The sequence below is a fragment of the Scyliorhinus canicula genome, chromosome 6 (assembly GCF_902713615.1).
Source record: "Scyliorhinus canicula chromosome 6, sScyCan1.1, whole genome shotgun sequence".
In the NCBI taxonomy this organism is placed as follows: Eukaryota; Metazoa; Chordata; class Chondrichthyes; order Carcharhiniformes; family Scyliorhinidae; genus Scyliorhinus; species Scyliorhinus canicula.
In genome coordinates this window covers 10,540,783-10,560,695 of record NC_052151.1, presented here as the reverse complement: position 1 = coordinate 10,560,695, position 19,913 = coordinate 10,540,783, and the positions used below count along the sequence as shown (strand labels likewise).

The following is a 19,913-nucleotide window of genomic DNA, read 5'->3' as shown; positions in this document are numbered from 1 at the left end:
ATACTATTATTTTTTTAATGGCACAGCGACCAATGTTTTGTCACTCCCATTTCCCTGCCAAATTGCTATCGGGACTCTAGTCCCTACCACAGTCCCCTGCCCCTCTGCGTGGATACTGCACAATCGGTTGGCACGCTGGGCAGTCTCAGCCGAATTCTGCGAGAACTGGAAAAAAACCTCAGGTTCCAGCACCCAACCGGGGCTACTCAGCCAGATGGGGAATTCTGAGCGTCTTGACACTGGGAGGTGTGGGGGGTTCCTTGGCGGTCAGCGATAGGAATTATTCTATTTGTGGCCTTACCATCCTGGGAAACGAAACCTTGGGAGCCCTCGGGGCAATAACCAAGGAATTGTCTCAGCTGAGGTTGTTTGCCATGCAGAACCGGTATGCTCTTGACTATCTTCTGGCCAGTGAGGGTGGGGTATGCGCCATAGTGCAGGGCAAGTGTATCATAGGAGTTCAAGACCTAACCGCTAACATCACTAAATTTATGGATCGCATACGGGATCACCTGGACAGTATGCAGGACCCTGGCTCTTGGGGTAACTGGGGATTCGGAGGTTGGAAGGACTGGTTGATAAATATGGCCATGTATTTAGCAGTGGCACTCGGCTGCATCTTTGTGGGCCTGGCCATCCTTAAATGCGTGATGGGTAAAATGCAGGGTGCACTGGAACAGATAGACGCCCCTAGAATCTTGGCTGTTAGGATCCACGAGGGTGCAGTGGATGACGGGGTGCTGCAACAAGAATTGGAAATGCAGCGACGAATCTTCCTAGATGAGGGGCCGTAGCTATGGATTGGACCGATAGGTTATCATGAAACGATAAAAGGGGGGAATGAGGAATTGAACAAACGAATGTGATATAAAATAGGATTATTAGTTAGAATAATGTAGATGTGAACCAGTCTGATAGTAGTGAGTTCACAAACAAAGGACAAAGGGGTTCAGAAAGCCTGGCCAGGAAGAGGGGAGGGGAACGTTGTGGAGGATGGGGAAAAAGATGCTGGGTAACAAGAGGCCCAGGGTTGAGGAATGCGAAGTGAGCCAATCAGGATATATGGCCAGGTCAGGAGGTGTATAGGATGACCTATGGGAATCTTGTATGTGAAACTTGATGCCATTTGAATGATATTTGCAGAGATTTCTTTGTCTCCGATTTCACTTGGTTCTGGGGCTTCAGAAGACTGCCTGTGTGTTCTGAATCTCTGTGGAGCGAGTCAGCCTTGCAAGTTGGTTAAAAATAAATAATATTATACCTACAAATCCATCTCGAGTTTTATTGAGGCCAGACTGACGGGTAAAGAACTTGATATTGTCAACGAGGCAATGGCCTGCTGAGACAGGGCCACGGCGTTGAGCGCCTCTGCCTTCTGCCGCTAGCTCTGGCTCATGGCTTCCTCTCTAGAACATAGAACATACAGCGCAGAAAGAAGGAGGCCATTCGGCCCATCGTGTTTGCACCGACCAACCTAAGCCCTCACTTCCACCCTATCCCCGTAACCCAATAACACCTCCTAACCTTTTTGGTCACAAAGGCAATTTATCATGGCCAATCCACCTAACCTGCACATCTTTGGACTGTGGGAGGAAACCAGAGGACCCGGAGGAAACACACGGAGACAACATGCAGACTCCGCACAGACAGTGACCCAATGGGGAATTGAACTGGGGACCCTGGTGCTGTGAAGCCACAGAAGTCGCCTGTACGGAAAGTCGCCTTGCATACTGCTCCCCATGTCTGACACCGTCGCACCCATTGCCTCCACCGCGGACGCGGTTTCGGTCTGGGTGGCATGCATGACCGGGACCACTCCCAGCTCCTGGACGCGGGTGGACTCCTCCACCTGCATCTGCAGCCGCCACAAGCCGGCCGTCACCCCCTTCGATCGTCCCTGGTTCGGTGACTGCATTGGGTCGGTGGATGGGTGTGGTAACTCCAGAATCCCGGGACCCATCTGGGCAGCAGATGTTTGCTTGTGCCAGGATACCCTCCGACCTCCTGGCCCCTCTGCTGCTCTTACCTCCACCTGCTGTACCGGTACGGCTATGTTGTGCACACCAGTGAGTGTACCAGAAGCCTCATCACTAAAATGCCCAACCGAGGTGAGTGTCTCTGCAATGGTGGAGGGTGTTGGAGATAGCAGTGGCGTTGTGTCGTGAGCATCGTCCGACCCAGAATCCATGGTCCCCTGGGGTGGCGGTTTGTGTCCACCCGTCCGCTGTGTGTCACTGTCCTGTCTTTCGGTGTCTTGTGTGTCGGTGTCCCGGGTAGGGGTGTCCTGGATGGTGGTGTCCCGGGTAGGACTGTCCTCGGCAGGGGATTCCTGGGTAATGCTATCCTGGGTAGTGCTGTCCTGGGTAGGGGTGTCCTGGGTAGGGGTGTCCTGGGTAGGGGTGTCCTGGGTCGGCTGCGACGAGGGCCTGTGGCTGCCCCCCTCGTCGCTGGGTGTCACACGCCTGCGTCGCCGTACATGCACGAGACGGGGGCGTCGTCTCCGTGTTGCTCCGGACCTGTCCCTGTCTCGTGGCCGCCCTGGGGTGTCCTGCGGGAGGTCAGCATCCACGGGGACGTGTGCCTCTACGTTTGGTCCTGCAATACACAATACAGTATACATGGTTAGACACGCAGGCGGAGATCAGGGGAAATGGAGGAGGGGGGATATGGGGGATATGGGCGGGGGATATGGGGGAGGGGCGATATGGGGGAGGGGGATATGGGGGAGGGGAGATATTGGGGGAATGGGGACGGGCCATGGGGGGTCTCACTTGGTGGTGCACCCTCGACCTCTGCATCGGCAACCTCCCGATCCTCGGGTCCGCCTGCCAGTTCCAGGGCCCTCTCCTCATGAACGGTGAGTGGTCTCTCATCAGCTGTGCCCCCTCCGATCCTCTCTCGCTCCCTGTTGTTGTGTGCGCGCTTCTCCTGTGGGTGGCATCAATGACACCGCGTATCCACGGTGGGTGGTGCCGTCACGAATGGCGTCACGCCGCTACTAGCCCATTCCGGGCCGGAGAATTTGCGTCGTTTGGGGGGGGGCGCCCGACCCCAGATTGATCCGTACTGTTTTTGGCGCCGGGTCTCGGCCATCGCGCTGATTATCGGAGAATCCCACCCAATATGTTTCTGTAAAGATAATTTGCATGCTGAATTGAACATTTTCATGTTTGTTTCTCAAAAGGTGTGCATATAAAAATTGATTTTCCTTCCAAAGGGGGATGTGCTGATATTGACTTTCCTTTTCAAATTCATCACTTCCAGCATATAGCACATTTAGCGAAAGGAGAGTTGAAAGCTAAATTTGGCTAAAAAACTGTTTGTATTTTGAATATGTAATCTAGGGTTCAATAGATGTAATGTTGAAATTCAAAATATTTCAGTAAAAACCTGCAATATGTTTCGCATTTATACATACCTGCTTAGTAAGTTGCTCTTCACAGAGTTTGTAAAGGACAAAGAATTTCTGAGACAGTAATACATTATCCAAAAATCCAACACTGGCAAGCTTGACCCTTATAATGATCTGAAATGGTTAAAAGTAATTTCACAAAGTAACTTTGTTTCATACTCAAATGGAATATAGATATATTTCTATCTGAACAAACCAAAATAACTGAACATGTGTTAAATTAGCAATGCAGTTATCGAGAGCCACAGGACACTGGTTTTATAATCAAGGTCTCCACATCGTAATCTGATGTGAATTTTGAGTTCAGGTAGATATTTTTATTGCCAAACAGAACATTGCTGTGGATAATAATTTAGAAACTCATATCCAGCAGCAGACTTACTGCTTGGAGTGCAGATTTTTCACATTGGTGGCAGATTTATGTGTATGCCCTAATTTTTTAAGGAGCACATGCCTGTTTCCTCCCCTCTCCCTGGTACAAATCCAGGCGGAATTCCCCGCTCCCCACGTGGCATGGGAGAATCGTGGGAGGGCCTCCCGACATTTTTAACGCCCCTCTGGCGCCCCCAGCGATTCTCCCCCCGCCCCCGGCTCGACAAAATCACTGCCAGATGGGCCCGTTTCGCCATGGCAGAAACCACACCTGGGGCGAAATTCTCTGCAGACCGTCGTAACGCCGATTTCCGGCGAGCAAAATTGGTGTAGATGGCCGTGGGGGCTTTCTTTTAGGCGGCTATTCTCCGTTCCCGGAGGGGCCAGCAGCGGACTGACGCGATACGCGTCAGTTTCACCAGCTGCGGAAGTGGTGAGACCCGGCGTTTTGGGGGGGGGGGGGGGGGAGGAGGAGGAGGAGGAGAGAGACTGAGCCGGCGTTTGGGGGGGGGGGGAGGAGGAGAGAGACAGACTGGCGTTTGGGGGGGGGGAGGAGGAGGAGGAGGAGAGAGACTGACCCGGCGTTTGGGGGGGGGGGGGGGGGAGGAGGAGAGAGACAGACCGGCGTTTTGGGGGGGGGGAGGAGGAGAGAGACAGACCGGCATTTGGGGGGGGGAGAGAGAGAGACAGACCGGCATTTGGGGGGGGGCAGAGAGAGAGACAGACCGGCATTTGGGAGGGGGGGGGGGGGGGGGGGAGAGAGAGAGACAGACCGGCATTTGGGGGGGGGAGGAGGAGGAGGAGAGAGACAGACCGGCATTTGGGGGGGGGGGGGGGGGGAGAGAGAGAGAGAGACTGGCATTTGGGGGGGGGGGGGGGGAGAGAGAGACAGACCGGCATTTGGGGGGGGAGGAGGAGGAGAGAGACAGACCGGCATTTGGGGGGGGGGGGGAGAGAGAGAGGAGACGGCATTTGGGGGGGGGGGGGGGAGAGAGAGACAGACCGGCATGGGGGGGGGGGGGGAGGAGGAGGAGGAGAGAGAGACAGACCGGCATTTGGGGGGGGGGGGGAGAGGAGAGAGAGACAGACCGGCATTGGGGGGGGGGGGGGGAGGGGGACAGACCGGCATGGGGGGGGGGGGGGGAGGAGGAGGAAAGAGACAGACCCGGCGTTGGGGGGTTTGCGGCATTGAGTTGAGAGGAGAGGGGGGGGGAGTTTGCGGCGTTGAGTTGAGAGGGGGGGCGGCGTTGGAGGGGGGGGCGGCGTTGGAGGGGGGTAGGGGTGGTGGGGAGGGGGGTAGGGGTGGTGGGGGAGGGGGGTAGGGGCGTTGGAGGGAGGTAGGGGTGGTGAAGGGGGGGTGGTTGGGGTAGGGGGCAGCGGCGTACACAGGGGGGGGCGACGGTGCGTTGGCCCCGGGCATCCGTCGCCCCCCCTCTCTGCACGCCGCTGTCCCCCCAAACCCCCCCCCATGCCGCAACCCCCCCCCCCGATGCCGCAACCCCCCCCCCCGATTATGCCGCAATCCCCCCCGACTTGCCGCAACCCCCCCCGATGCCGCAAACCCCCCCCCGATGCCGCAAACCCCCCCCCCGATGCCGCAAACCCCCCCCCCGATGCCGCAAACCCCCCCCGATGCCGCAAACCCCCCCCGATGCCGCAAACCCCCCCCGATGTCGCAAACCCCCCCCGATGCCGCAACCACCCCCCCGATGCCGCAAACCCCCCCCCCCCGACACTGAACGGCGTCAACCATCATCAATGGTTGACGCCGTTTTAAAGCTACTATGATTTTCGCCGACGTGACCCGTGGCCACGTCGGCGGGACTTCGGCCCATCCGGGCCGGAGATTTGTGGAAACAAAAATATAATGAAATCCCGCCGGCACCAGCTGTTTTCAGAGGCTGCCGGCGGGATTTGCACAGCACCGGTTTTTGGCCGGTCAGAGAATTAAAAACCCTGCGGGAGCGGGATTAACGCCGCTGCCGGCCGATTCTCCGACCCTGCGTGGGGTCGGAGAATTTCGCCCCTGGTCACTGCATTCGTGAAACGGGAGCCAGATGCCCCTTTGAGGCATCTAGAGACCTGATTTGGACGGGAGCACCGCGACTGTGCTCGGGAGGGGACAGGCCCGCGATCGGTGCCCACCGATCATCGGGCCAGCGTCCAAAATGGACGCACTCTTTCCCCTCCGCTGCCCGGCAAGATCAAGCCGCCACGTCTTGCCAGGCGGCAGAGGAGAAAGACGTCACCGCGCATGCGCGGGTTTGTGCCGTCTGCGCGCTGATGTCATCCGCGCATGCGCGGGTTGGAACCGGCAACCCACGCATGCGCGGATGACATCAGAAAAGCGCCGTTTCCGCATCATTTCCGACGGGGGCCCGCTCCCAGCCCCCCGTGTGGGTGTAGCCCCCCGTGTGGGTGTGAATTAGGTGCGGGGAACGGGCCCCGTGGCTGCCGTGTAGCTCGGCCGATTTTACGACGGCCATCCCGATTTTTATCGGGAGCGGAGAATACCGCGCAGGACCTTTTCTGATTGAAGTGGTTAACACTGCTGCCTCACAGCACCAGGGACCAGTGGTCGATTCCGACCTTGGGTGACTCTCTGTGTTGAGTTTACACATTTTCTGCCTCTGCGTGGGTTTCCTCCGATTTAGAACATAGAACATAGAAAAAATACAGCACAGAACACGCCCTTCGGCCCACGATGTTGTGGCGAACTTTTGTCCTGGATTAAGAACAAATTAATCTACACCCATCATTCTATTGTAATCCATGTACCTATCCAATAGCCGCTTGAAGGTCCCTGATTTTTCCGACTCGACTACTTCCACAGGCAGTGCATTCCATGCCCCCACTGCTCTCTGGGTAAAGAACCTACCTCTGACATCCCCCCTATATCTTCCACCATTCACCTTAAATTTATATCCCTTTGTAATGTTTTGTTCCATCCAGGGAAAAAGTCTCTGACTGTCTATCTATTCCCTTGATCATCTTATAAACCTCTATCAAGTCTCCCCTCATCCTTCTCCGTTCTAATGAGAAAAGGCCGAGCACCCTCAACCTTTCCTGGTAAGACCTACTCTTCATTCCAGGCAACATCCTGGTAAATCTCCTTTGCACTTTTTCCAAAACTTCCACATCCTTCCTAAAATGAGGCGACCAGAACTGCAACAGTACTTCAAATGTGGCCTCGCCAAGGTTTTGTACAGCTGCATCATCACCTCGCGGCTCTTAAGATCATAGAATTTACAGTGCAGAAGGAGGCCATTCGGCCCATTGAGTCTGCACCAGCTCTTGGAAAGAGCACCCTACCCAGGCCCACACCTCCAACCTATCCCCACAACCCAGTAACCCCACTGAACACTAAGGGCAATTTTGGACACTAAGAGCAATTTGGCATGGCCAGTCCACCTAGCCTGCATATCGTTGGACTGTGGGAAGAAATCGGAGCACCCGGAGGAAACCCACGCACACACGGGAGAACGTGCAGACTCCACACAGACAGTGATCCAAGCCGGGAATCGAACATGGGACCCTGGAGCTGTGAAGCAATCGTACTAACCACTATGCTACCGTGCTGCCCCTCTGCTAATGAACGCTAGCACACCATAGGCCTTCTTCACAGCCCTATCCACTTGAGGGGCACCTTTCAAATATCTATGAACGTAGACCCCAAATCTCACTGCTCCTCCACATTGCAAAGAACCCTACCATTAACCCTGTATTCTGCATTCATATTTATCCTTCCAAAATGGACAACCTCAGGGTTAAACTCCATCTGTGTCTCTTTGCAGCCGACAACAGCCTTCCTCACTATCCACAACTCCACCAATCTTTGTATTGTCTGCAAATTTACTGACCCAACCTTCAACTCCCTCATCCAAGTCATTAATGAAAATCACAAACAGCAGAGGACCCAGAACTGATTCCTGCGGTACGCCACTGGTAACTGGGCTCCAGGCTGAATATTTGCCATTAACCACCACTCTCTGACTTCTATCGGTTAGCCAGTTCGTTATCCAACTAGGCAAATTTACCACTATCCCATGTCTCCTTACTTTCTGCATAAGCCTACCATGGGGAACCTTATCAAATGCCTTACTAAAATCCATGTACACCACATTCACTGCTTTACCTTCATCCACGTGCTTGGTCACCTCCTCAAAGAATTCAATAAGACTTGTGAGGCAAGACCTACCCCTCACAAATCCGTGCTGACTATCCCTAATCAAGCAGTGTCTTTTCAGATGCTCAGAAATCCTATCCCTCAGTACCCTTTCCATTACTTTGCCTGCCATCGAAGTAAGACTAACTGGCCTGTAATTCCCAGTGTTATGCCTATTCCCTTTTTTGAACAGGGGCACGACATTCGCCACTCTCCAATCCCCTGGTACCACCCCTGTTGACAGTGAGGACGAAAAGATCATTGCCAACGGCTCTGCAATTTCATCTCTTGCTTCCCATAGAATCCTTAGATCTATCCCGTCAGGCCCGGGGGTCTTGTCTATCCTCAAATTTTTCAAAATGCCCAACACATCTTCCTTCCTAACAAGTATCTCCTCGAGCTTACCAGTCTGTTTCACACTGTCCTCTCCAATAATCTGGCCCCTCTCATTTGTAAATATGGAAGAAAAGTACTCGTTCAAGACCTCTCCTATCTCTTCTGACTCAATACACAATCTCCCGCTACTGTCCTTGATCGGACTCACCCTCGCTCTAGTCATTCTCATATTTCTCACATATATGTCACAGAACTTTGGGTTTTCCTTGGTCCTACCCGCCAAAGATTTTTCATGCCCTCCCTTAGCTCTCCTAATCCCTATCTTCAGTTCCCTCCTGGCTATCTTTTATCCCTCAAGCCCTGTCTGAACCTTGTTTCCTCAGCCTTACATAAGTATCCTTCTTCCTCTTCACAAGACATTCAACCTCTCTTGTCAACCATGGTTCCCTCACTCGACCATCTCTTCCCTGCCTGACAGGGACATACATATCAAAAACACGCAGTACCTGTTCCTTGAACAAGTTCCACATTTCAATTGTGTCCTTTCCTGACAGCCTATGTTCCCAACTTATGCACTTCAGTTCTTGTCTGACAGCATCGTATTTACCCTTCTCCCAATTGTAAACCTTGCCCTGTTGCATGTACCTATCCCTCTCCATTACTAAAGTGAAAGTCACAGAATTGTGGTCACTATCTCCAAAATGCTCCCCCACGAACAAATCTATCACTTGCCCTGGTTCATTATCAAGTACCAAATCCAATATGGCCTCCCCTCTGGTCGGACAATCTACATACTGTGTTAGAAAAGCTTCCTGGACACATTACACAAACACCAGCCCATCCAAACTATTTGATCTTAAGAGTTTGCACTCAATGTTTGGAAGGTTGAAGTCACCCATGACTACTACCTTGTGACTTCTGCACCTTTCCAAAATCTGTTTCCCAATCTGTTACTCCACATCTCTGCTGCTATTGGGGGGCCTATAGAAAACTCCCAACAAGGCGACTGCTCCTTTCCTATTTCTGACTTCAACCCATATTATCTCAGTAGGCAGATCCCCCTCGAACTGCCTTTCTGTAGCTGTTATACTATCTCTAATTAATAATGCCCCCCCCCCCCCACCTCTTTTACCACCCTCCCTAATCTTATTGAAACATCTATAACCAGGAACCTCCAACAACCATTTCTGCCCCTCTTCTATCCAAGTTGCCGTGATGGCCACCACGTCGTAGTCCCAAGTACCGATCCATGCCTTAAATTCACCCACCTTGTTCCTGATGCTTCTTGCGTTGAAGTATACACACTTCAATCCACCTCCGTGCCTGCAAGTACTCTCCTTTGTCAGTGTTCCCTTCCCCACTGCCTCACTGCACGTTTTGGCGTCCTGAGTATCGGCTACCTTAATTGCTGGACTACAAATCTTTGTTCCAATTCCCCTGCCAAATTAGTTTAAACCCTCCCAAAGTGTACTAGAAAACCTCTCTTCCAGGATATTGGTGTCCCTCTGGTCCGGATGCAACCCGTCTTGCTTGTAATTGTCCCACCTTCCCCAGAATGCGCTCCAATTATCCAAACACCTGAAGCCCTCCCTCCTACACCATTCCTGCAGCCATGAGTTCAACTGCACTCTCTCCCTATCCCTAGCCTCGCTATCACATCGCACCGGCAACAAACCAGAGATGACAACTCTGTCTGTCCTGGCCTTTAACTTCCAGCCTAACTCCCTAAACTTGTTTATTACATCCACACCCCTTTTCCTACCTCCCTGGCCCCCGGGAGGCAACATACCTTCCGGGAGTCTCGCCCGCGACCACAGAATCTTCTATCTATTCCCCTAACCATTGAGTCCCCTATCACTATTGCTTTTCTATTCTACCCCCTCCCCTTCTGAGCCCCAGAGCCAGACTCAGTGCGAGAGACCTGGCCGCTAGGGCCTTCCCCCGGTAGGTCATCCAAAAACAGCATTTTTGACAAAAACAAAATCCCAACAGCATCCAAAATGGTATACTTATTTTGAAGGGGAACGGCCAGCAGGGATCCCTGCACTGTCTGCCCGTTCGTTTTCTTTCCCCTGACTGTAACACAGTTACTCTTGTCCTGTACCTTGGGTGTGGTTACTGATGTGACCATCAATTCACTCGGAACACGATTGGAAGTAAACTGTGGTTTTAATAGACTTACAACTGAGCCTTCCTGCGACCAGAAGAACTGAGGGCAGGCTCACACGGCTGCAGCACTTTATACTTCCGGTAGTGGGAGGGGCCATGAGCGGAACCATGGGCGGAGCTGAGGGTGGAGCCCTGTACAAGCTCCTCATCTCCCCCTGTGGGCAGAGCCGCGCAACGACTCACAGACAGAGCCCACAAGGACACAATACAATGCAGTGTGAATACAGAGCCCACAAGGACACAATACAATACAGTGTGAATTACATTCACTTACCACATTCACCCCCTGTAAAACAATTAAGTCCGGCGGGGGTGACGGGTCTACAGGTTTAGCTGGTCCGGTGGCCAAGTCGTCCTTTGGGGGCTAGGCCTGCGCCGGGGTGGTTGGCGCCACGCCGACTGGCACCAAAACCGGCGCCAACGGCCTTTGACGCCCGCCGGCCGGCGCCGGGGCTGGCTGAAAGGCCTTCGCCGGTTCGTGCATGCGCCGGTGCGTCAGCTACCGCTGACGTCACCACCGGCACATGCGCGGTAGGGGGGTTCTTTGGCGGCGGTGGAAGAAAAAGAGTGCCCCCACGGCACTGGCCCGCCCTGCGATCGGTGGGCCCCGGGGTCCGATCGCCCCGCGCCCCCCCCAGGACCCCGGGGGCCCGCTCGCGCACCATAGGTGGTTGAAACCATGGCGGCGGGAGAGGCCTCTTAGCGGCGGGACTTCGGCCCATCGCGCGCCAGAGAATCGCCGCAGGGGGCTCGGTGATCGGCGCGGAGGGCACACCGATTGGCGAGGCGCGATTCCCGCCCCCGCCAATTCCCGGGTGGCGGAGAATTCCAGCCACGGCGGGGCCGGGATTTTCGCCAGTCCTACACCAGTCCCCCTGCAGGGGGTCTGAAAATTTCCCCCCTGATCCCTGAAGCGGGAACTGACCCCAACCTTCTGACTCAGGAGTAAAAGTGCTGCTAATTGGGCCACAGCTAACAAACAACTCAAAGAATTTGAATTAAAACTTCACTGAGATTAAGTCTTCTTTTGGAATAGCCTGAGAATTTGAATTCCTCTCACCTGTCTATCTGGCACCATCATGGCCACTGTTCGAAACTGGATCTTTAGATTTTCTGGTAACTCTTGTCGCCCTGCGTACCCAGGATTCTGAAAGGTGGAAAGAGCAGAAAGATATTGGATTGAGAGATAACTGAAGAGACTTATTTAAAATAACATTCTGAAATTGAGTTACTGATAACTTGAGTATGCAGTAGCTTAAGTTAAAGCACAGAGAGGAAGGTTGAGCAGGGAGCTTTACACTGCTGTAAGGAGGCCTACCTTATTTAATTTCTATTGGTTTAAAGGAAGGGATGTTAGATGACTGTTAAATTAATATTTTTGCAGTCAGGATGGTAAATATAAAATTCTACTCAAAATAATTTACTTTTGGTGCGTCTGCACAATTATTGCTGGATTTGAGGTTAAGGATAATGGAAGGGACTTTTTCTTATCAGAGGCCTGGCAGTATGTGCAGTTTTACACATATGGTATCAGAGTTTTAAGTCAGAGAGCTTTCAATTGTCTCATCGATTGTTAATTTTCAAAAGGTTTTTGTTGTCCAATACCGATAAGGGGTGTTGGGAAAAGGTGGTATATGGAGTTAGATTGTAGATCAGCCACAATCTCCTTGAATATCAGGCTAAACAGATGCTATGAGATAAACCATCTGCACATGGTCTTATGTTTGCATGTTTCATGTTTCTGGCATAAAAAAGTTTTGACAACTACCACATCACCACCACCACCAAAATGTAGAATTAAAAAATTTTTTTGAATGTGATGCCACAGTCTACCCAATCAATAATTACAACATAGTATGACAGTTATGCATTTAAAAAGAAAAGCTTCCGGGACTTCCGGTGGCGGCGATGATGTAGGAATCCACACATTTGGGAGCTCCCGTTTTAAACGGACTTTTCGGCTCTTTTTGGAGCCCAAAAAGGAAATTTTTTGATGTCTCCCGGTGGGAGAAGGTGTGCTGATCGACTTTCCCCGCAGTCCATGACTCGAACTCGGAGTGGAAAGGGGGAAAAAACGGCAGCAGCTCCCCAGAAAAAACGGGGGAAGGAATCCAAGATGGCCGTCAGCGGAGTTCCAGAGGAGTGGAAGCAGTGGGCCCAGGAGCAACAAGCTGCTCTCCCGCGCTGTTTTACAGACTTCAAGGCTGAGGTACTGAGCTCTCTGCAGGAAATGAACAGAAGGCTGTCGGAGATTCAGACGACCCAGGGTGCTGCCATCAAGGAGTCGGAGACGCAGGCCACTGAACGAGAGGAGGAGGCCGTGGTCCTCGTGAGTAAGGTGGAGGGGCACGAGGCACTCCACAAGAAGTGGCAGGAACGCTTCGAGAAGCTCTCCATGTGAAGATTGATTCTGTCCTTTAGAATTTTATTCAGTAGTTTTCCTACTACCGATGTGAGACTCTCTAGTCTATCATTCCCTGGTTTATCTGCACTCAGGAGTTTCCCTTTGTTAGGGGGCCGTCCAAGATGGCCGCTATCACTGCTTTCCCCATGCGGTCTGGTCCAAGTTCCGGGGTTTCCCTTTGTCCAGGGGGCATCCAACATGTCCCTTGTCCTGTAGCAGGAATGGTAAGCCTGACCCTTCCTTACCCGCTGTTGGTCCTGCTCTCTCAGGTGTGTCCCTTGGTGGAAGACTATGTCAGGTCTCATGTTTCTTAGGTGGGTGAAGACTCTAGATCTTTTCACTGGGCCGTTAAGTCCCCTGACATTCCAGGTGAGTATCCTGGTGGAGGTTTTTTTTTTTTTTGCCACCCCGCTCCTGTGAGATTAACCATACTTACCTGGTAGACGTGCCTCTGCACTCTGGAGTTTCCCTTTGTTAGGGGGCTGTCCAAGGTGCCCACTATCACTGCTTTCCCCATGCGTCGGCTCCCTGCACTCCGGGGTTTCCCTTTGTCCAGGGGGCTTCCCAACAAGGCCGCCAACTGTGCGTCGGCCATGTGAAATGCTCCTGCACTTTGGGGTTTCCTTTTGTCCAGGGTGCACCCAACACAGCCGCCAACAGTATGTCCACCACGTAGGTAGGACCCTGTACTGCAGGATCTCCCTTCACCCAGAGACTGTACTGGGTGGTTGTCTGCAGTACTTCTTTGTTCCAGGCCCCTGATTGTAGCCCTATATAGCCATATTATCCGTTTCACTCTGTTCCTGTCCCTTTCCCCATGACCCCCCCCCCGGCCCCCTTCCCCCAGCTCTTTCCCCCTTTTGCTTCTCCGTCCCCCTCCCCCCCACCCGCCAGGCGCTGTCTCCCTGCTGGGGGAGTGCCTTGGCCTCTATCTGCTGCATGCTCCTGGCGCTAACTCTCCTGCCAGTGTGGTGACCCTTCTCCCGGGAGTTACTGCCCCGCTGTCCTCCTGCCCACACTGTGGTTTCTGTCTGTTCTTTCGCCATCTTGTTCCTCCGCGTTCCTTCTGCACGTATAGGGCCATGCTCTTGTGACTGTGGCGATCTCTCGGGTGGCAGCTGATAGTTCATCAGTCGGGCTATGTTGGGGAGGGGGGGAAAAGAGGAGGCCTTCTCCCTTCCCGACTCTCCTATTGTCGTTGCCCCAGCCCACACTCTGCGACAAACTTATCTGTTTCAGCCGGGGCCGTAAAATAAATTTCTTTGCCCTGGTATGTGACCAAGAGCTTGGCTGGGTACAACATTCTGAAGCGTACGCTGCTTTCACCCTGTCGATTTCCGGCCAAGTTAGAACCAGCATCCTGATAAATTCAGAGTCTGTGTCCTTCCCAACTGCGGTTCTTGGGAGTGCCTGGCCCAGCACAGGATTCTTTCCCGGTCCTGGTACCAGTGTAGTTTGGCTATGATGGCCCTTGGTTGTTCCGCTGCCTTAGGTTTCATCATAGTGAATGGTGGGCCCTGTCTATTTCTGGAGGGTTAGGGAAGGTCGCCATTCTCACCAGGTTGCCCAGCATTTGGGCATGTAGTTAGTGGGGTCTCTGCCTTCGGTTCCTTCTGGCAGGCCCAAGATCCACAGGTTCTGCCTCCTTGACCGATTTTGATGGCCCTCAATCTTCCCGCTCAGGTTACCCTGCGTTGCAACCGGTCTCTCCATCTCCTTTTCCAGTACCACAATCCGGTCACTTTGGTCGGTTGCGGCTCTTTCAAGGTGTTTAATGGTGGCTTCCTGGACCTCCAGTTTCTTTTCGGCCCTGCTCAGAACAATCTGTATTTGCACCAGAGTTTCAGCAACCGCATCTTTTATCGCGGCCTGTATGCCTGTTTAAATTTCTTGATGGTGCTCTTTCAGTGCCTCTGAGAAGGATGTCGCCGTCCAGTTCCCTCCCAGTGAGGGAAGGTTTTGTACTTGGCTGTTCCGCCTTTTTCGCTCCGGCGAGAATTGAGCTCTGCTGCCTCGTGCGCTGATCCGCTCGTCTGATTGCTTCCGCTCCAGGCCCCTTCCATGTCTGGTCCCTGTGCGGCCCCTGGCCTGGCCTTTTCCCGTCATTTTCTTTCTCCTTCTTTCGTCTCCCATGTTCTTCACGTTCGGGTAACAGAACTGTGGGAGTTTTGGCGAGTTTTTGCGGTGATCGATTCACGGTTCTGTGGGAGGAGAGTGAGAAAAAAAGAAAATGGGAAAAGAAAAAGAAAAAGGGCAGCACGGTAGCATGGTGGTTAGCATAAATGCTTCACAGCTCCAGGGTCCCAGGTTCGATTCCCGGCTGGGTCACTGTCTGTGCGGAGTCTGCACGTCCTCCCCGTGTGTGCGTGGGTTTCCTCCGGGTGCTCCGGTTTCCTCCCACAGTCCAAAGATGTGCGGGTTAGGTGGATTGGCCATGCTAAATTGCCCGTAGTGTCCTAAAAAAAAAAGTAAGGTTAAGGGGGGGTTGTTGGGTTACGGGTATAGGGTGGATACGTGGGTTTGAGTAGGGTGATCATGGCTCGGTACAACATCGAGGGCCGAAGGGCCTGTTCTGTGCTGTACTGTTCTATATTCTATGAGGCGGAAAAACCTGCGGATCTTGGGCCTTGCGGAGGGGCTGGAGGGGTCGGACCTGACAACCTACGTGGCTACAATGCTGAACTCGCTAGTGGGGGCTGGGTCTTTCCATCTGCCCTTGGAGCTGGAGGGGGCACACAGAGTACTGGCCAGGAGGCCTAAGGAGAATGAACCCCCGCGTGCGGTGCTGGTGAGGTTCCACCGGTTCAGTGATCGGGAGTGTGTGCTGCGCTGGGCCAAGAAGGTGAAGAGCAGCAATTGAGAGAATGGGGTAGTACGGATCTACCAGGATTGGAGTGCGGAGGTGGCTAAGCGGCGGTCCGGATTTAATCGGACGAAAGAGGTGCTTTCCAGGAAAAAGATAAAGTTCGGAATGTTGCAGCCCGCGCGCCTGTGGGTAACTTATTCGGACCGGCATTATTATTTTGTTCCCCGGAGGAGGCGTGGGCCTTCGTGCGGACGGAGAAACTGGACTTGAACTAGGGGTTGGGGGTTGCGGGGTCGGTTGTAATGCTTTATTGCTGGTTTCTACTGTTGCTGTGTTCTTCTTTTTTTGTTTTTTTTTTGTACTTTTGCAATTTTGATATGGTTATTTATGGGGGTGTTGTTCTGTTATGTTTTTTTTTGCTGTGGGGCATTGTTTGAGTTTTGTATCTTGCGGGGAGGATTTGGGGGGGGTTTGTTGTATTCTATGTCGGGTTGGGGGTATGGAGTGGGGCTGGTATTTGGGAGCTGCGTCAGAAGGGCGCTGGTTTCCCGCGCTGCGGGGCTGGGGGGTGCGGAGACGATGACGGGGGGAGGCGGGGCCTTAACTGGTTCTTCCCTGCGCTGGAGCGGTGCCTGGAGGAGGGATAGATTGGGGGATGATCCCACTTTGGGAGGGGTCGGGTTATTGGCGGGAGTTTCCGGGGTCAGCAGAAGTTAGCTGACCCACGGAAGTACAATGGAGGACGGTTCGCGGCTGGGAGGGTTCCTAGCCTGGGGGGGGGGGGGGGAAGGAAGGGGGGGAAAGGGGAATACCGGGTTGCTGCTGGTAGGGTCAGGAAGGAGCTGGTGGGGGCTGGGGTGACAGAGGTGAGGTGTTGTTGCTGTGGGGACTGGGTCGGGCAGGGGGTGCTGGCCTGGGGCGGGCAGTCGACAGGCTATGGCTAGTCGACGGGGGAGGGGGGCGGGACGCCCTCTGATCCGGTTGGTCACCTGGAATGCGAGAGGATTGAATGGCCCGGTGAAGCGGTCAAGGGTACTTGCTCACCTGAAGGGGCTAAAGGCAGATGTGGCAATGCTTCAGGAGACCCACCTGAAGGTGGCAGACCAGGTCCGCCTGAGGAAGGGATGGGTGGGGCAGGTTTTCCACTCTGGGTTGGATGTGAAGAACCGGGGAGTGGCGATTCTGGTGGGGAAAAATGTGTTGTTTGAGGCATCGGAGGTGGTGGCGGATAAGGGGGGTAGGTGTGTCATGGTTAGGGGCAGGCTACAAGGAGAGAAGGTGGTACTTGCTAGTGTGTATGCCCCAAATTGGGACGATGCGGGCTTTATGAGGCGTATGTTGGGACGGGTCCCGGATCTGGAGGTCTGATCATGGGGGGGGGGACTTCAATACGGTGTTGGATCCTTCACTGGATCGGTCCAGCTCTAGGACGGGTAGGAGGCCGGCGGCGGCCAAGGTACTGAGAGGGTTTATGGACCAGATGGGTGGGATGGATCCATGGAGGTTTGTGAGGCCGAGGGCACGCGAGTACTCTTTCTTCTCCCACGTACATAGGGTCCACTCTCGGATAGACTTCTTCGTGGTGAGTAGGGGACTGATTCCGAGAGTGGAGGAGGCCGAGTATCCGGCCATTGTAATCTCCGACCACGCTCCGCATTGGATAGACTTGGAGATGGGGGAGGTGCGGGACCAGCGCCCGTTGTGGCGGTTGGATGTGGGGTTGTTGGCGGAGGAGGAGGTGTGTAGGAGGGTCCGGGCAAGTATTGAGGGGGTACCTCGAGGTGAATGATACGGGGGAGGTTCAGGTGGGGATGGTCTGGGAAGCCCTGAAGGCAGTGATTCGTGGGGAGCTGATATCCATCCGGGCACACAGGGAGAGGAGCGAGAGGAGTGAGAGGGATAGACTGGTGGGAAAGATGCTGGAGGTAGACAGGAGGTATGCAGAGGCACCAGAGGAGGGACTGTTGCGGGAGAGGCGCAGCCTGCAGGCTAAATTTGATTTGCTGACCACTAGAAAGGCGGAGGCACAGTGGAGGAAGGCACAAGGGGCAGTGTACGAACCTGGTGAAAAGGCGAGTAGGATGCTGGCTCATCAGCTCCACAAGCGGGATGCGGCTAAGGAAATTGCTGGAGTGAGAGACAAGAGTGGGAATGTGGTGCGGAAGGGGGTAGAGGTGAATGAGGTCTTCAAGGACTTTTACGGGGAACTGTACCGGTCGGAGCCAACGGGGGAGAGGAGGGGAATGGAGAGGTTCCTTGACGGGCTTTCTTTCCCGAAGGTGCAGGAGGAGAAGGTGGAGGGGTTGGGTGCGCCGATTGAGCTGGAGGAGCTAGTTAAGGGGATCGGGCAGATGCAGTCAAGGAAGGCACCGGGGCCGAATGGGTTCCCGGTGGAATTTTATAAAAAGTTTGTGGACCTAATGGGCCCCTTGCTGGTGCGGACACTCAATGAAGAGTGGGAAGGGGGAACTTTGCCCCCGACGATGTCGCGGGCGCTGATCTCGTTAATTTTGAAGAGGGACAAGGACCCCCAGCAGTGTGGTTCATACAGGCCCATATCTCTCCTCAATGTGGATGCTAAGGTGCTGGCAAAAATCCTGGCCGCCAGGATAGAGGACTGTGTGCCAGGGGTCGTGCACGAGGACCAGACAGGTTTTGTGAAGGAAGGCAGCTGAACACGAATGTGCGGAGATTGTTGAATGTCATCATGATGCCGGCGATTGAGGGGGAGGCAGAGATAGCGGTGGCGCTGGATGCAGAGAAGGCCTTCGATAGAGTGGAGTGGGGGTACCTATGGGAGGTGTTGGGGAGGTTTGGATTTGGTGAAGGGTTCATTAGATGGGTAAAGCTGCTATATGAGGCCCCGATGGCATGCGTGGCCACGAATGGGAGGAGGTCGGAGTACTTCCGGCTTTACCGAGGGACCAGGCAGCGTTGCCCCCTGTCCCCCTTGTTGTTTGCACTGGCAATCGAGCCGCTGGCGATGGCGTTGAGGGATTCAGAGAGGTGGAGAGGTTTGGTGCGAGGTGGGGAGGAACATAGGGTGTCGTTGTATGCCGATGACCTGTTACTGTGTGTGGCGGACCCGGTGGGAGAGATGCCGGGGGTGATGGAGCTGCTAGCTGAGTTTGGGACCTTTTCAGGTCATAAATTAAATGTAGGCAAGAGTGAGGTGTTTGTGGTGCACCCTGGAGACCAGGAGGAAGGAATTGGTAGGCTCCCGCTTAGGCGGGCAGGGGAGAGCTTTAGGTACCTGGGGGTGCAGGTGGCCAGGGACTGGGGGACTCTTCACAAACATAATTTCACCAGACTTGTAGATCAGATGGAGGAGGAGTTCAAGAGGTGGGACATGCTGCCATTGGCGTTGGCGGGGAGGGTACAGTCCGTCAAAATGACGGTGCTTCCGAGGTTCTTGTTCCTCTTTCAGTGCCTGCCCATCTTTATCCCCAGGGCCTTCTTTAGGAGAGTGACTAGCAGTATTTTGAGCTTTGTGTGGGCACATGGGACTCCGAGAGTAAAGAGGGTGTTCCTGGAGCGAGGGAGGGATGGAGGCGGGCTGGCGCTGCCCAACCTTCTGGGGTACTATTGGGCGGCCAATGTGTCAATGGTGCGTAAATGGGTGATGGAGGGGGGAGGGGCGGCATGGAAAAGAATGGAGATGGCGTCATGTAGAGGTACGAGCCTGGGTGCCATAGTAATGGCGCCGTTGCCGCTCTCCCCTAAGAGGTTTACCATGAGCCCAGTGGTGGCGGCGACCCTAAGAATCTGGGGACAGTGGAGACGACATCGGGGGGAAACAGGGGGCTCGATGGAGGCTCCACTGGGTGGCAATCATCGATTCATCCTGGGGAACAAGGATGGGGGATTTAGGGGGTGGCAAAGGGCGGGCATCAGTAAATTAAGGGACCTGTTTATTGGCGGGAGGTTTGCGGGCCTGGGGGAACTGGAAGATAAATTTGGGCTTCCCCAAAGGAACATGTTCAGATATTTGCAGGTAAAGGCGTTTGCTAGGCGACAGGTAGAGGGATTCCCTTTGCTGCCCTCGCGGGGGACGATGGACAGAGTGCTTTCGGGGGTGTGGGTCGGAGAGGGGAAGGTGTCTGACATCTATAAGGTAATGCAGGAGGTGGAGGAGTCGTCAGTGGAGGAGCTGAAGGCTAAATGGGAGGAGGAACTCGGGGAGCAGATAGAGGACGGGACTTGGGCGGATGCCTTGGAGAGAGTCAGCTCTTCCTCCTCATGTGCGAGG

At 54.0% G+C, this 19,913-nt stretch overlaps 1 protein-coding gene across 6 annotated transcripts in view; it reads right to left on the bottom strand.

Moving 5' to 3' along the window:
• The window catches only part of LOC119966976 (dynein heavy chain 8, axonemal-like), a 1,648,910-nt gene that overhangs the window by 543,814 nt on the left and 1,085,183 nt on the right, over positions 1 to 19,913 (bottom strand). For all 6 annotated transcript variants that reach the window (XM_038798944.1, XM_038798946.1, XM_038798947.1 and 3 more), the window contains 2 exons: positions 11,515 to 11,601; positions 3,419 to 3,526 (listed from right to left, as the gene is read on the bottom strand). In XM_038798944.1, coding sequence (XP_038654872.1) covers positions 3,419 to 3,526; positions 11,515 to 11,601 — 195 coding nt within the window. The remainder of the gene's footprint in view (positions 1 to 3,418; positions 3,527 to 11,514; positions 11,602 to 19,913) is intronic.